The 17874-nt window shown below is 33.6% G+C and overlaps 3 protein-coding genes across 4 annotated transcripts; 1 reads left to right on the top strand and 2 right to left on the bottom strand.

Moving 5' to 3' along the window:
• The first annotated feature begins 273 nt into the window (after positions 1-273).
• Positions 274-10451, top strand: LOC108984316 (histone acetyltransferase MCC1-like). Of its 2 annotated transcripts, none has more exons than XM_018956229.2 (6): positions 274-502; positions 7393-7611; positions 7698-7842; positions 8271-8370; positions 8446-8674; positions 10030-10451. In XM_018956229.2, the coding sequence occupies exons 2-6, from the start codon at positions 7505-7507 to the stop codon at positions 10214-10216; spliced, it is 768 nt and encodes a 255-aa protein (XP_018811774.1). In that variant the 5' UTR covers positions 274-502; positions 7393-7504; the 3' UTR covers positions 10217-10451. The 2 variants fall into 2 exon arrangements, with proteins under 2 accessions (XP_018811774.1, XP_018811775.1); XM_018956230.2 differs by having other exon boundaries at positions 274-510.
• A 618-nt stretch (positions 10452-11069) lies between these two features.
• On the bottom strand, positions 11070-11862 carry LOC108984314 (S-norcoclaurine synthase 2-like). Its single transcript, XM_018956227.1, has 2 exons — positions 11676-11862; positions 11070-11371 (listed from the first exon to the last, which is right to left on the bottom strand). Exons 1-2 carry the CDS (start codon positions 11860-11862, stop codon positions 11070-11072), a joined length of 489 nt encoding a protein of 162 aa, XP_018811772.1.
• A 3209-nt stretch (positions 11863-15071) lies between these two features.
• On the bottom strand, positions 15072-16110 carry LOC108984315 (S-norcoclaurine synthase 1-like). The gene is made up of 2 exons (XM_018956228.2): positions 15816-16110; positions 15072-15516 (listed from the first exon to the last, which is right to left on the bottom strand). The coding sequence occupies exons 1-2, from the start codon at positions 15994-15996 to the stop codon at positions 15212-15214; spliced, it is 486 nt and encodes a 161-aa protein (XP_018811773.2). The 5' UTR covers positions 15997-16110; the 3' UTR covers positions 15072-15211.
• Between the last annotated feature and the right edge of the window lie 1764 nt (positions 16111-17874).

Genomic DNA, 17874 nt, shown 5'->3' with positions numbered 1-17874 from the left:
TTTTTACTATATAGTTCCTTTTTTGCCCCTATCGTGTGATATTCCTTTTTTTTTTTTTTTTGAACTCCTATCGTGGGATATTCTAATATTCTAAAGGACTAAATCCAATTTTAAAAAAATATTGGAATAAAAAAGAAGAAAGACCAAATAATATGATGGGCATTTTCGTCATGATGAATATTCATAATTCCCTACATGGTATGTCAAGAAAATTCTTTGACGTACCTTTTCTTAAGTGCCAAGTCTTTCTTTATATATTGCCGATAACAGTACTAAAGTCACACAAAGCAAAGAATAATAAAATACAATTTTCAATTTGACGCTTCAAAAATCGAAGTCCAATAAGTTCCCTGGAAAGGTATTACCTGTGGAAGATTGGAACCCGACAAACGAAAACCCAAAATTTCCGTTCCTTTTCTCGTTGTTTTCTCATCTCTGAACCTCCAGCAACCTCTGATTTTGCCGTTTCTCTCTCCGGACTCTCTCGGCCAATACCGATGTGGTAAGTAGGTCTGATTCAGTTTGATTCTCGAGATCTTATCTGAGATTCCTTTTTTTAATTGAATCTTGGTGTTTGATGAAGTAATCTTGATTGAATTTTATTGGGTTGCTCGTGTTATATATAATTTTAATGGTTAATAAAAATTCGACCGTTTAATCTTCAGTTCGTATGGTGTGAATTAATCTCCCTCTCTCTCTCTCTCTCTCGGCATTTTAATTTTTAATTCTTTTAATGCCTTAGAGTTCGAATTGAGCTTAGTATTCGTTGTAGAAAAGTTAAGAAGATCGGGTCTTTATTTGGTAAAGAAGACTGTTGTGTTTTAATGTCCTGTACTTCTTGGGTTTGAATCTTGGTGTTTTTTATGGAACATTTATGCTTGGCTGTTGTTGGGGATGGCCTATTCCTTATGGGAAGTTCTATTTCGTGGGCAGTAGACTCTGTCTTCATACTCAATTATTCCATCCATATAATCGGCAAGAAGTAAATTGGGCTAATCTGGTTGGACTTGTCCTTTCGGCCTTGAAGTCCTTACTTTGGATAAATTACGAAAAAAGGAACGTTGTTGTAATGTGTTACGTGGCTTCGGAGGTGGTGGATCGAAGGAGAGAAAAGGGGGAGTTTTTAGGGCTCTGGAAGAGAGAGGCAGCAGTTGAGAGTGAAGAAGAGATTTCGCATGATCTGTATGAAGAAGAGCTAGGGTCTGGGAGGAGCCTTATCCTGAAGTCTAAACGGTGCCATAGGGAATAAGTGTAAAACGGCGTAGCATTAGGTTTTAGTTAAATGCACAGCTTTACTCATTTCATTACTACAATTTTATTGTTTCTGAAAAAGACAAAGAAAGGGTGATTTTGTAATTACATTAGAGGGTTCTTAAAGCTCACGCGGGTGCTGTAGTCTGTCAGATCTGACAAGCTTGTTATTGCATTTTTAATTTCTCTCTAGAGGAAGGAGTGGCCTCGAACACACTCCAGCGTATGAATTCTCCATTTCCTCTCTGTGTTGTCCCTTTCAACTTTCCGTACATCATAGCCAAAGTACATCATTTACAGGTAAAATCACAAGCATAACCATAACATAATGGATTGGTGTTGCATGCGTAGGAGCTAGGGGAAATCAATAGATCATCTAATATGGAATTTTGAGGTAGCGAGTGCTCTTTTGGAATGCTTTTCTCATTTTGTTTGGGTTATTTGGTTATGTCTTGCCATGTGGTGTAACTTTTGGTGTATTGGAAAGTGAAGTTTGTGTGTACACGTTGATGCATTGTAAAGATGTTATTGAGTTGTTTATTTTGGTGGAGATAAAGAAACGACCAGAGCTTTGAGTATAAGGCGAAAATGGGGGTGAGCCTTAAGGATTTCTTCTTTAAAACCCTTAATCCCTGGATGGGTGCTCATTTCGTTTCGTTTTTTTTTCTTTTTCCAAGTTTTTAAGACTTCATTAATTAAGTTTAATATATTTATAAAAAAAATAAAGAAATTCATGCTTTGCTTCCTCTTATGCCATGTCAAAGTAGAGAAATTATTAATATTATGATTATTATTATTATTTTGTTGTTATTATGATGATGGTGACGATGTGAGCAATGTCTGTTTGGTTTCTCCTGGATTTTTATTTCACTTCGATGAGTTTTTCAGGTATAAAAAAGTAGAAGTTTATATTAAAAAAATGCAATTGTTATGATTCTCTCTCTCTCTCTCTCTCTCTCTATATATATATATATATATGTTTCAGTTGGTTTGGTTTCATGCATTAAATTGTAAAGAAGTTCTAGAATTAAAAAAAATTGGCCTCGTGTTGATAACTTAATGATGAAGCCTTTACATGGGAGAATCTAGTAGGACCTTTGAAAACATTGCTTTCAATGCGTAGTTTTCATACGCGGCTATATTAATGAAAAGCCCATATGGGGCTTCGCAACTTGACGAAATTCAATCAAGTCCTATTAGGTAAATGGTTGTGGAGGTACCAACACAAAAAGAGGGCCCTATGGAAGTACGTTAGAGATTCACAGTTTGGGGAAGCTTGGGAAGGATGGTGCTCGAATGAGGTACACGGCCTATATGGGATGAGTTATTGGAAAGGAAAATGATAGGGATCCCGCTCCAATTTTGTTTTTTAGATTTTTTTAATGTAGTGATTAAGAAAATGTTGTTTAATAATATTGTGAATTTTTTTCTTTTTTTAAAAATATTTAAAAGTATTAAAAAATGATGTGAAAAAAATATTTAAAAGTGTTTTTTTTTTCACATCATTTTTTTAACACTTGTAAATATTTTTTAAAAAAATAAGAAAATTCTCTATATTATTAAACAACATTTTCTTAATCACTACGTAAAAAAAAAAAAAAACTTAAAAAAAAAGAAAAGAAAAATGGAGCGGGATGCTCCAATGGGATCCCCCCAGTGGGGTCTCTAGCATTGCCCTTGTGGAAATACATTAGGATACATTGAGAGATCTTCCAAAGACATAAATATATTGTAGTGGGTGACGGCTCTTGTGTCATATTTTGGTATGACAAATGGTGTGGTGAACGATGTCTCCAAGATACATTCCCTGCCATTTTTGATCTTGCACAAGAAAAGGATGTAGTGATAGCCGATCTCTTGGTCTTTTCCAGTGGCTCCCCTCAATGGAATGTTGATTTCATTAGGGCAGCCCAAGATTGAGAGTTGGAGATTATCACAGAGTTCTATGCAACATTGTATTCCGTAAGCATGACAAGGTACTAGTGATAAGATGAATTGGAGCCCCTCCAAGAAAGGTAGATTTACTATCAGATCGTTTTACCAAGTTCTAACGAGCCCTGGAATGACCATGTTCACATGGAAGAGTATATGGCAGACGAAAGCTCCTTCAAAAGCAGCTTTTTTCATATGGACAACATCATTGTTCTTATGGGTGGGGGCCATTGTTCGTAATGGGCTAAACGTCCAGGATTTTCTCATTTTGATTGTAAACTCTAACTGGGTGCTTCTCATGTATACTCCCTGTGTACTCCGGCTTTGCCTATTTCTATGAATAAAACTTCTTGATTACCTATAAAAAAAATAATGAAAATCATAGTATTGTTGGGATGCTCTGAGGACATTTGAAGTTCCATATGTTTTGACACGAGTTCTTCAAGTTTGTTTGGGGTTGATAGCATTTATTGAATTCTTTTTTTTTTTTTCTTAAAAATTCTCAGAATAAGGTGACATACATAATAGTGCTACATTCATTCTTATTTTAGAGGATGTTTGGAAATTAATTTCATCCCATCTTATTTCAACTCATCTTATCTCATCCCATCTCATTTTATTGCCAAACATAACTCAAACACAAACACTTTCAAACTAATCATTACAATTTTTTCAAACTTATCATTATAACTTTCCCAAAAATCAACCAAAAATAAAAAATAATTCAACTTTTTCAAATTCCAAAACAAAAATAATATTATAACAATGTTTCTAACTTATAATATTTTTTATTCAATTTTTTTTTTCAAAATCCAAAAAATACTTAACTCAAACTATCTCAATACTATTCACAAACCGTCTTACTACTATTCACAAAATTATCATCTCATCTCATTTCCCAAGCATCCTCTTAGTTTTCTTTGTTGAAAATGGTCCACCATATTCATCACAAGCCTATGCATTGCATTAAACATTATACAATGACTAAGGCCTGGTTTGGATAGCAAAGGCCTCCCATCCCATCCCATCCCATCCCATCCCATCTTATTTCAATTTCCAAACACCACAAATACAAATATCTTTCAATTTTAAATTTTCAACTTTTTCATCTAATCATTACAAAATATAAAAAATAGTTCAACTTTTTCAAATCCCAACACAAAAATATTTATATTTAAAAATATTTTAACTTTATAATATTTATACGGAAGCATATAAGAAGAGGTTGGGACACATATACAAGATATACCCCGCTTTGCAGTGGGTGATGAATCAAAATTAAATTTTGGCATGATGTATGGTGTGTGAGAGGGCACTCAAGGAAACTTATCCACAAGTTTATAGTATAGCAAGTATGAAAGAAGCCTTGATTGCGGACCTCTTCATACTCTCTAATGGTATTTCCCGACGGAATGTTACATTCCTTAGAGATACACAAGATTAGGAAATTGACACTTTTTTGGAGTTCTATGACCTAGTGTACTCCACCCATTTGTTGGGGGGAATCGAAATCAAGATCTTTTGGTGCCCCTCTAAGAAAGAAGTTCATAGTCTGCTCTTTCTACCAAGCCATGACAATGTACAATACAAATTCATTCCCATGGAAGAGTATTTGGAAGACAAAGGCACCTCTAAAGGAAAATTTTTTTGTATGGATGGCTTTCTTGAGAAAGATCCTCACTTTAGACAACCTAAGGAATGTCGAATCATAGTCATGGATTAGTATTGTATGTGCAAAAAGAGTGGAGTGTTGGTTGACCCTCTACAACTTCATTGTGAGATTGCCAGGGCATTGTGAAATAAAGTCTTTGCTCGGATGGGATTAGCTTGGGTGATGCCAAGACGGGTTGTGATACCCCATATGATTAGAGGATAAGGTAGGTAGTGTATTCCTACATTGCTTGGGAAAGAGAAGTTGTTGCTTTTTATAATGTTCCAATGGAGCTTCAATTGTATAATTAACTAGTTCTTTTGGAGTGTAGGCCATGTGGTTTGGGCCTTCCATTGAGGCGTTACAAATGATATCAGAGCCTATCCCAACCAGAAATATGGGACTTGAGCTATGTCATCTACGACGGATGGGCCCGACGAGGACGTTGAGAATTTAAGGGGGGGAGATTGTGATACCCCATATGATAAGAGGATAAGACATGTGGTGTATGTGATCTCATATTGCTTGGGAAGGAGAAGTTCTTGTCTTTTATAATGTTCTAATGGGGCTCCAATTGTATCGTTGATTAGTCATTTGGAGTATATGCCATGTGATTTGGTCCTTCCATTGGGGCGTTACACGGTTAATTAACCTCCTAACTTCTTGGAGAGACATTTAGGGTTACTCTCAGATTGCATCAATTTGGAAGATGGTTCCAATATGTTTATGGTGGTGTATTTGGAGGGAGAGGAATGAAATAAGTTTTGAAGATCAAGTGCAGTCTATGGATGAGCTTAGAAATTTATTATTCTATACTTTTCTCCTTTGGTCGATTGTAATTGATTTTCAAGGCATGACTTTTCATGAATTCCTTGTATCTCTAAATTAGCACGCTTTGGCGTTACTCTTGTATATATCACGTATACTTGGGCTCTTGCCTATTCTTTTGATCAATAAAATCTTGTTTACCAATAAAAAAGTGTGCCAATCACTAGCTTAATATATATATATATATATATGTATGTATAACTGCTTGGCTTTGTTGGTCACCTTGGTCAGAAGTTCACATACCCCTAATTTGATTCTTATAAATCCTGCTGAGTTGTTTTTCCTATAAATCTTCTTGCTTAGTTTACCCTTCTAGGCTTTGTCCTTGGTGCCGTTGTGGTATTTGTTTTAATTTCTCACCTTGCTCACCACCCCCCATGCCCTTTCTTATGGAAAAATAAGTACCATTTTATTCCAACAAAAGAAGTGTCGTACTGCAAAAAATTTATTCTGCAAGTGTATTCTGTTAGTGGTCAACTACATGACTTCCAATCTTTCTCGGCATAATAGAGTTGATGATTTTTTATCTTCTTTATGGCTATTCTATTATTGATTGTCTTTATACATTTTTCCTTGCTTTTTTAACGCATCTCTATTCTTTATTGAAAATAGAAACTCTATTCTTTTCAAAATGAGATTAAATCCCTAGGGTTGGCTCAAGTGGTAAAGGCTTTAGTCTTGGTGGTATGCTCCCTCCAAGGTCTAAGGTTTGAATCCTTTTGGGTGCAAACAATATTTAGGGGCCATTGGATTGAAGGATTTTCTTTTTTGAATTACCTGAGGTGCACTTGCGGAAAACTCTTTACTGAGAGGGCTTGTGCACCTCTGGGATTAGTCGAGACGTTCTCGAATACCCGGTGCTAATAAAAAAACAGAGATTATTCGGGAATATGCAATCCTTAAACTTGAAAGCTAAGATTAGCTATTGAACATCCTTTCTTCTGTAGAGCGATGGAGTCATTATTCCTCTTTTTTATCTTTTCTTTATATCCAATCAATAAACTTGTGCGTCGCCAACTGGTTTCATGGTGTAGTTTGTTTCATACTTTTTAGGGTGTTGATTTAAATATCACTTTGAACTTTGAAGGGTATCTGGTTTTAACTTCGGGAATCTGGTTTTAACTTTGAAAATAAGTTACTCTATATGGAGAGAATCAGTTTTGTATGCTTGGAGAAGTAGATACTAATATATAGATACTAATATACGTTTTCACATCTCGGTTTAGCCTGCTACATTATAACACCATAATTTGATTGTGATAGTCTATGATTTCTGTTAACTTAGAAGTGAAGATAACCAGTGCAGAGTCAAGATGTAAACAATATTCTGACTTTTGATCTTTCTTTTGTAAATCTAATGTAGATGGTATCAGAATTTCATGGCTATTATTGCGGGGCATAACATATTTCCCTTGAAAAGAACTTAGCATCAGCGTTCCCTTTCTTCTCCTCTCCTCATAGTAGTGTTACGTAATCACTATTGTTCTCAATGTTTTTTTATTCTTTTGATTGAAAGAAAGATACCAAAGCACAGTCAATGATAATTGGAAAAAGTGTGAATACTGTTAGGCTTGTCAAAACAATGCATTCTATTTTTATATATTATTTTTATAAATTGAATATGCTCTTTGCTCCTTTCCAACTCAAATATGAAATCACCTTCTCTCTGTATTTGTATGTGTGCAATCTGTAATCATAAGTAACTAATGAAATCGTAATTTCTTTTACAGTTTTCTCCACCTCCTGCATGGCCTTTGTGGCTGATCTGATATAAATGGAAGAAGTTTGCAGTTGCATTCTCCGTGTATATCAGATCTTTGCTGGGGATTAACAGCACAATCAATGGTAAACCCAAAGCTGTCTCACCATCCAACTATATGCTATAGGCCTATACAACCCTCCGACCTTGAGGTTTTAGAGCGAATCCATGGGGATTTGTTTCCCATCCGGTATATGTTTTCATCCGATTCTCTTCAGCAATTAGAGACTTCAGGATGATGAAATTTCTTCTTTATAACACAGTGCTAATCCGCAGGTACGAGTCTGAGTTCTTCCAAAATGTTGTCAATGGACGTGAAATTGTATCATGGGCTGCCGTTGACCGCAGTCGGCCAGATGGTCAAAGTGATGAACTTATTGGATTTATAACCGCACGAATTGTTCTTGCAAAAGAAAGTGAGGTGAGTGGTTAAAATTTACTCTACAACTTTCATTAAACCCTTATACCCGATGGTTTATTTCCTCTTGCATCCTTCGCAAGGTGAGGTTTGATTTGAGGTCGCTGGTCAACTCTTGAGACATTACTTGCGGGCTATCTGGCAACTGTTTATACAATTACCATATGTTTGGCTCATATTTAGTGTTGTAGAAGCTACCACGAGATATTCCAACTTAAGGAGATTATTGATGCAAAAAATTCCTATCAGATTCACTACCCCTTATTGACATTCTCTGTACATATTTTTCTTTTTAACTTACCATGGTTTAGTAGGTAAATCAAAGGCTTAAAATCATTTGGATTTTGTAAGTTTGCATCATTTCTCCCTTTTTTTCGTTTTTATTTTTTATTGGTTCTCTAAACTCATTTATACCAATGTTGGCCTTGTAGATAACGGATTTGCTAAGATATGACTCATCAAAATCAGATCAAACTTTAGTCTACATTTTGACGGTGGGAGTAGTAGAAGCCTATAGAAATTGTGGCATAGGTAGGATATTCCCCCTTTGATACAATTTTTGAGACTCCTTGCATACAAAAAAACTGATTCCTGATGGATTTGCAGCTTCTGCATTAATTCGGAAGGTCATAAAATATGCATCAAGTATCCCAACTTGCCGAGCAGTTTACCTGCATGTCATATTTTACAATAATGCTGCAATCCATTTGTACAAGAAAATGTCATTCAAGTGTGTAAGGAGGTTGCAAGGTTTCTACTTTATCAATGGTCAGCACTGTGACTCATACTTGTTTGTGTACTATGTAAATGGCGGTTGTTCTCCTTGCTCACCACTGTAAGTACAATGCATCCTTTATCCTTGATTTGGTCAGTATTCTCCATCTTCTTTGAAGTTGGTCTTAATGCGTGGCAACTCTTGAACATCTTGGTAGCCTGCATAGAATTTGGAAATTACCTGTCGGCCCAGATTTTCTTTTTTTTATTAAACCATTTTACAGATTGTTGTTCTTCATCATGACTGTGTAGAGAATCACAGACACCATGACTCAAAAAATAAAAAAAACTGAAACTATTTTACTTTTACATATAGAAATAAATCTTGAAGAACTAAGATGTTATTTTTGCAAATAGGTGCAAGGAAAATAATGAATTATGGATGATAATAGTAATGAATTTTGGGCCATATAATGATAATATCATGGATACTAGATAAAAAACTGTTTTGAGAGTTCAGTCCTCGGAAGAAATTGATCCTTGAGATAGATTTATATGCTTTTGGAACCCGTAACCTGGTTTAGAATCTTATCATAATAAACCATCTCTTACAACGAAAAGGTAGAACTAAAGCTGTAAATGACTCAGGTAGTAGGGTTTGGATAGTGAGATGAGATGAGATGGTTTTAGATGAAAGTTGAAAGTTGAATAAAATATTATTAGAATATTTTCTCTTAATATTATTATTGTTTTGTGATTTGAAAAAGTTGAATTGTTTATTGTATTTTATGTAGAAATTTGTGAAAATTGAGATAAGATGGGATGAGATGGATTGAGATGGTTTTGGTATCCAAACCTAGTATCAAGGAAAACCCAAACCACATCTAGGCCTATACTAAAAAAAGACTAGTCAATGTTACAATTGAAATCCTTTGGAATCATTATAAAGGGTATGAATTTCTCCATTCCAAACAATGTGGGATCCCATTTATTACCTACATATACTCAATCCAGGGTATTACAAAAACATTATGAAAAAAATCTTGGTGTAGTATATTTTTAGATTATTATTTAAGATGAGTTTTAGTAAGAAAGAACGAAATGAATAGAGAAACTAACGTTTTGTGTTTAAACTGTTGGACTATATATTATGTATAATGATGATTACTTTTTTTGAACCATGATATAAAGTTCATAAAAATGCTTGAAATGCTTCATTATGAAAAATTATTATTAATCAAATACACAGCAGATGATGAAAGATGCATCCAACTATTTGGCATTCTGGCATTCCTTATTTGTTTCTAGGACTCAACTGCTGTTATAGTCGATGCTGCAGGGTAATTTTTGTTGTTGGTTCTATCTGATACTGTTTGTTAGTGAACGCGCGTAGAGGTTTTAGATATTGACTTGTTTGTTCTGGTATACAAATAAAATTCATCCTTCAGAGAACTAACTGTTTTTTAAATGTTGCAGAGAGCTTGTTACTGTCATGGTAAGTTACATGAGAAGTCTTCTTAAGACCGTGACTACAAAGCTAATCAAGAATGAAGATAGGAAGGTCCCAAAATGGCCGAAACGCACAGAAACCAATTCTCTTATATTAGCAACCCAAAACAGAAGAATTTCGACTGCTGAATGTTCCGTGTACGAGTGTGTTTGATTGTTTACTTCCATAGAAAAGAGGTATACCTCTCTGCCTCCCTCCCCGCCTGCTTTCCTTTGTTTACTTACTCTTAAAACCTTGATGTGGTCTTGTTATAATAAACTCTTAACGTTCCTAATTAGAGTTGTGCCAATGTATATGGAACTAATTTCCACATTGAATAAATTCATGAAATGTTGTAGTCTCGCATGGTTTTTTCAATATTCAGATAATTTACAGTGAGTTCTTGATTTGAGCACTTCTAAATTCTGAAAATGCTCACTTTCATCATCTGCTAGAAGTGGAAGTGGTGGAAGATTAATATTCCAGGCATGCCGTTTTTGTTTATAATCTTCAAAACTCTGTTAATCCTGAGTATTATAATTTAACGCTGCATGGAAATATCAATATCTTGAAAAGCAGCAGCAGTGTTCTCAAACAATCAAAAAATATTCTAAATATTGAAGAGAAATGATAGTTGTAGTCGTGAGTGTCAAAATACTGTACAATTACTTTTAAAAAAGTGAATAAATATGAGATTTACATTAAAAAAAATTAATTTTTTAATAGTGTATTATACTCTTTTTTAAAAAGACTGTACGGTGTTTACATACTCTATGACTGTATGTAGTATTACTTGTGACACCTAAATAAATATTGACATTATCACCCAAAAACATCAATCGTTTTGTTCGTAAAAAAAATCCAGTTTCATTGTTCAATCAATGTTGACTACTACTTATTGGTTTGACTTGATTATGTATGATGGGGAATATGTGATTGTACGGTCTTCAAATATGATTTAACACCACAAGTTTGAAACTTTATTTCTGAAGATGCTGTTTCAATGGAAAATTACAAGTTTTTATAGCTAATGTGCAGATTTAGCAGCTTTGTTTTCCAGGAGATACTTTTTGGTAGCTTCTGCAATTTTTAGCATTGGCTCGATATTGACATAGGAGGCATTAGCAGCAGCCTCTTCCTTGACATCATAATCAACAGTTGTTTTGATTACAGATGAATCATCACCCTTTTCGTTTATTTCGAAACGAACACGATAATAAGTAAATCCCAGATCAAGATATCCTGCTTCAATCACTTCTGCTTCCTTCACGTATTTCTCATTGTCGACATTTGTGAACTCCTCTATTAAGGTTCTAAAGCTAGCTGACCCTGTTTCAACGAAGAAGAAAGAGTTAAGTGAAGTAAAATGGAGAGTAACAATTCAAACTTCTAAAACATAGAGCATATACAGTGCATTTATAAGCACCCTATACCAGATCAGGAGGTTCATGTGTGAACAATTGATTCCATCTTTTATATATGACATACACATCTCATCTGATCAATGTCTTAAGTTACAGGCAGTACTAGAAGTATAATATATAGCTACTCAAACCGGTACCTACTCAAATTAATTAACGTCCTAATTAATTTGATTAATGCTATATAGCTTATACATACATGTATGATATACCTGGAACCAATGTTATCTTCATTTTAGTCCCAACACCTCCATCACCTTCTAAGACCTCACTTTTCTCAACGAGACCCGAAAGCGATTCTTTAGCCAGTTTTGATAAGAGAAGTGTGCCATAGAGCTCCCAAGCTTGCCTAGCCACCACCTTTACCTCCATCTCGTGGTAGAGTTGCCCAACTACCATATTGCTGCTTGCTTATAATTTTATTTTTCTTCTCTTTCGATTCTGCTGTAGAGAAATCTGCAGAAACCCAAATTAGCTATTCGTGTTAATTTACTGCAGTATCTTTCCATGCGATATATATTATATATATATATATTTATATATATATATATAAACTCAAGATAGATATAAGAGGTAAAGACAAGGAGGAGAGTACAAAGATTCCAATACAAAGAGCAATATATATACAAACAATTATAGTACTGATCAAGCATCATGATATATCCCTCTCTATATATACGTAATTACACTATAAGAAAATTGCTTATTTGTAGTCAATTATTTCTTATAAAAATGATTAATTTCTGTTAAAATGAGTCTGTTTTCGTCGTAAATAATCACTTTAATCATAAATAATCCGTCACAAAAACTCATTTCTGTATATACTGATATAGAAGTTTACCCTCTAACCCCCCAAAACCCGGCCCAGCCCACTTTTTCACCTACCAAAAAAAAAATATTATTAAAAACAGTAATTAAATAATTAAACGAACTAATGATACATGCATGGCCGTTATAATGTTGAAAATAACGTTGTATCATGTCATGATGGCATACCTAAGCAAGCTTTTTAGTTTATTAGTACTGTTTTGAGCAAATCTTGTTGTGAAGATTTGATATTTTCTTATCATCACAAAAAAATAGTTAAAAAAAAAAAGACTGGACATTTAAGTAATTTGGGTTGAAGACTTGGGTCTTATATATGTTACAGCCACCGGATTTCTAGAAGCATTAATCCTTACCTAGAGTACTGCAAATTAATTAATATTCCTAATTGTGTTCCATTAAAGAATACTAATTAAATTTTTATTCATGGTAGGACAAGATCAATTAATAATGACAAATATTTAATTATATTTCCTAATCATGTGACAAGGAAACCACTTTCTCTTCACACAAAAAAAGAAGTAAATTAGGAGAATATATATTCCAAATAGGATCTTGAGGAAATTTTCAACATGATGGTGGAATATTAAATTAGGTGAAAATTAATTTCAAAAGTTAAAAAAATTCACAACTTTTGATAAAAAGAAAAATAAAAGCAATAATAGTAAACTGTTTTCATGTCAAGATTTATTTATTTATTTTTTTTTGAGCAATGCTAGGTACAGTCCCCACTTGGGGACTGCATGTGCAGGCCTAGGCTATTTTAACTTAAAAATTTTGTAAAATTACAAAATCATCCCTCCTAAAATAATGTTTTCTCTCATTTAAGTATGTGTTTACACATGCAGTCCCCACTTCAGGACTGCAAATAGAATTTCTCTTTTTATTTTTGGTCATATTTCAATTTACAGCTTAAATGATTTAATGGAAAATTGACTAATAAAATTACTAATTATATATAGTACTCTTGGTTGATATTTAATCATTAAGAACCATGGAAATTAAATAGGACATATGACACAATTAATAAATGATCTTACGAGTCATATCTTAATAAATGGTGTATATTGTCAAAACATGTTTAGAATATCATGCAATTACCATGCATTTTGATAGTCTAGGATGCATGTTACAAAAGTATTATTGAAAATTCAAAGGTTTAAAGTACTGTAAAAAGTTATTATGCTTTTATTATAATAATAATAATAATAATTATTATTATTATTATTATTATTATTTGTGTTTAACAACGATTTCGTTTTGTTTTACGCCTCTACCAAGTTCGTTTCATTCTTGCTTTATGTTCCTATATGCAGTAGTATTTCATCACTATTACTAATTTTCACTTAAAAAAGACTATTTATGCGACGAGAATGCTCACTTAATTTGTGACGAAAATGATTATTTATGATGAAAATGATTATTTAGAAAATCATTTAGAATGGTCATTTAAAATAGAGATGTTCATTTAGAATATTATCTCATTATTTAAAAATAGTCATTCGGGACCAGAAATGACTCATTTTGATAGAAAATTATCATTCGTCGCAAATAACTGACTACATATAAGCACTTTTCTTGTAGTATTGAAGAAATAATCTCACTAGTCCAACTTCTTTCATTTTTTTTTATTAATTGGCTTTATTCTGATCGTAATAAAACATTTACATGATCAGTACCATCAATATCCTCATGCTTGATGTGGTATCAAGCTAATACAAAATGCATTTTGGTTGCCTAAAATAGAGTGAAAAAACAAAGCTCATCAAACATATTTTTATATTAATTAAGAAAAGTTACGGTCACAAAGAGATTTCATAAAAGCAAATTCACAAATTAATATGGGTGCTTCATAGGATAACTAATTAGTTAGATCTACTTTACAATAAAAATATTATTTTTATAATCTAACGTATCATATCAAGGCACGTTAGTTTACGAGTTTACTTTTATGAGATCTCTATGACTAAAGCATTTCTCGTATTTATAATATATTCGTTTTCAATTAATCAACAAACCTCTCCGTATAGGAAGTATATATACACTATATATGTTTTGTTGAATACGTTTCAGCCTACACCATGCCGAAATCTCCATTAATACACTGAGCCGCAAAGACAAATAACAGTTTTCTGATCTCCGCCCGGCCTATATATACACATGCAAATTAATCACTATCAATCTTATCGTGATCTATTGATCTAGACGTACGTAGTACTGGTCGATCTATTTAAGGAAAATATTTTACCGATTGATTTTTTTAACCTAATGATTAAGAAAATATTTTTTTAATTATGTTGTACATGAGTTTTTTTTTTTAAAAAAACAGTTTAAGGTATAAAAAATGTATGAAAGAGCTAGAATAAAAAAAAAAAAAAAAAAAAAGACCAAATGGTATTCTTGGTGAGTTTTCTCGTACTACACCCACCGATCGAGGATGTAGCTAGCACGATCCTCTGTTTAATATTTTAAATAATTAGATTGTGGTTTTTCATTAAATACGTACGTACGGCCTATATATATTCAACCCAATATATAGTCGCAGTTCTAGATGTGTATTGAGATTGTTCCATTGAACTTTTACTTTTCTATCCCAAAAGGAATGCGCAATCAATGAAGGAATTAGGAGGATCTACCTATACATGATGTGGTACTCACCGTATTCCATTGTATTTTACTATGCAAATCCTATATATATATATGTAATGATCGATCGAGAGTTGGTTTAGTCCCTACTACAAAACATTAAATATGGGATATGATTGGAGGTTGAAAATGATGTATACCAAACCCAAACATATTATATATTGATGATTATTACATGAAAAACCTAATATTATGATCATATTCAACATCACCATCGATCATTTTGTAAATTTATTACTGAATTATATATTGATCATGATCGTCAGCATGCATGGTCTTAAGCAGTACTACTTTTGTTTTTCAGGAGATGAGTTTTGGCAGCTTCTGCAATTTTTGCCAATGGCTCGATGCTGACGACATTGGAGGCATTAGGTGCAGCTGCCTCTTCCTTCACATCATACTCAACTTTAGTTTTTATAATGCATGAATCGTCGCCCTTTTCCACGATCTCAAAACTCATACGGTAAAATGTAAACCCCATCTCAAGATAAGCTCCTTCAATCAGTACCTCTACTTCTTTCAGGCGTTTCTCATTGTCGACTTTTGTGAACTTCTCTCTATGAGCTTTAGAACCAGGTGTTCCTAATAATTCATTCAATATTAAATCATGTTGAATGAATTAGAAAAAGGAATTAGTAAATATTTAAATAGAAGATTCTTTAAACATCTAAAACATACACTGTAAAAGCTAAATATTGATCTGAACAACTAGTACTACTACTGATCCTTCCATTTGGATCAGTATAATAATCTAGTACTACTCATGATACATTTCTGATGCAAGGGTTTTAAGTATAATAATCTAAATATTAAAAAAAAAAAAGGTTTAATTGGAAGATTAATTCAGCATCATGATCTTGATGATCATCTTGTAATATTACCTGGTATGATCTTGATGATGGTCCCAGCCTCACCATCACCTTCAATGACCTCAATGTTCTCAATGATACCGGGAAAAGCTTCTTCAACAATAAGTTTTGGCAACCGAAGGGTGCCATAGAGCTCCCAAGCTTCGCTTGCCGGCACGTTTACCTCTATCTCGTGGGAGAGCTTCCCAACCATCTTGCAGCTTAATTCTGATCAATCTTTCTGGTGTGAGTGATGAAGTATTACTACTGTACGTACGTACTTAGAGCTTGAATGTGCAGAACCCAATATATAAGATATAGTTGTGTTTAGGGCATTATCTTATAATCAAATTAATTATATATGGTGTAATTAAGGATAAGGGCCTTAGACCGCTGGCCTCTTGGGAAAAAGTTTTCCACTAAAGATTCCTATATGGTAAGATCTAATATGAAAAGCACAAGATCATGACTGAATGGAACTGGCCGTTGGATCACCTAATCAGTATTGCCATTAATTAAACAATTGGAGGTTTATCTAATATTCAATCATGCAAGAGTACTACTTGGCGGTGCTCTAAACTGATCATCTTAATTAATATATAGCAGTACTATATATTAAGCTAGCCGGCCATTTTTTGTTGTTTTGTGTAAATCCACAATCCACCCAAATAGAATAGGTCAAATTAAAAAGATCTCGGGAGTGCTTATTTTCCTTAAGATCATAGTATAGATTAATCTATATTATACTAATTAAGGATTTAATTACTCAAAAGTCCTCATTAATGATGACACTGATGATTGTGATATCAAAAAATGAAAAAAAAAAAATAATGAAAGAATTAGACCCAAAATTAAGATGAGGTGAACTTGGTCATTTATGGCGGCCCTATGATAATTATGTATCATATTGTTTCCAAGTCATGTTTGGGAGTAGTGATTGTCATTAAATAGTTGTAGCTAGGCTTGCAGCAGTTGTGGTTCTGCATGAGCTGTGTATATTGTTTCAGCTTTATTATTAAAAATATTTATTTAATTAAAAAATTCTAATCGAAGAAATAATCGATCGAGTACCAGTAGGAGTACTTCGATCTTTAATTATTTCTGTCGTTGTTGGTAGGAGTTGGAAGTTTGGCTGAACATGAATAAAACAAACTTGCATGCGTAATCACTTGCTTCATGCATGATCATGAGTTTGATCAATATCATCGACCATATATAGATTAATTCAATATAAAAAGCTTATGATGAAATTAACTTGATGCATGTGGGAGATCGAGTGACAGATACCCAATGTAGGAATCAAACTATTCGGAAAACATTTATCTATGTTGAGAAAAAAACCAACGATGACAAACAAGAGAAAGCACACACATACAAATCAATCACACGACACAAAAATTAATGTGGTTTGGCAACGTACCTACGTCCACAGAGCTGCAGATGATCTTATTATGCTGAAGAATTACAAAATACACTTTGAGATGAAATCTCATAGTTCAAAACACTTAGAACGTAATAAACTGTTAATTAAGTTCATATTTATAGTGTCACACAAGGGAAATCCTAATTTTTACTTTTCTGCGTTATTCGCTTGAGCAAAGTGTCGAGTGAAATTTCGCTTCGGCTTGGGCCTACGTGCGCTCAATGGCCCAAGCCTCATTGAAAATCTGCCAAAAAACTATAACGCATCTTTGTTGGGTTGGATCATCAAATTGGGTCGACACACCAACAAAACCAGGCTCCACAAACCTAACAATAATTACCATTATTATTAGGAAAAACTAGTTCAAGGAGTGAGACTTTCCCTCACATTTATAAACTGAACACCAGCCTATTGTACAACCGATGTGAGACAACTCCAACAATCTCCTCTTACACATTAGGCCCGGGGTTGAAGCAGCGACCCATTTCTCCTGCATATTGTTGGTAAACCTAAGCTCTGGTACCAGTGTTGAGTGGTCTTGGGCCTCTCTCAACTTCAAAAGTTAGATCAAGAGTTGAGACTTTCCTTCACACTTTTAAAATGACTATTAGCCCCTTCCACAACTGATATGGAACAACCCCAATAATCTATCGCTCTCATCTCACTTAA

Source organism: Juglans regia, chromosome 13, assembly GCF_001411555.2.
Source record: "Juglans regia cultivar Chandler chromosome 13, Walnut 2.0, whole genome shotgun sequence".
In the NCBI taxonomy this organism is placed as follows: Eukaryota; Viridiplantae; Streptophyta; class Magnoliopsida; order Fagales; family Juglandaceae; genus Juglans; species Juglans regia.
The sequence above is the reverse complement of the archived record's forward strand: the minus strand, read 5'-3'. Positions and strand labels throughout refer to the sequence as shown.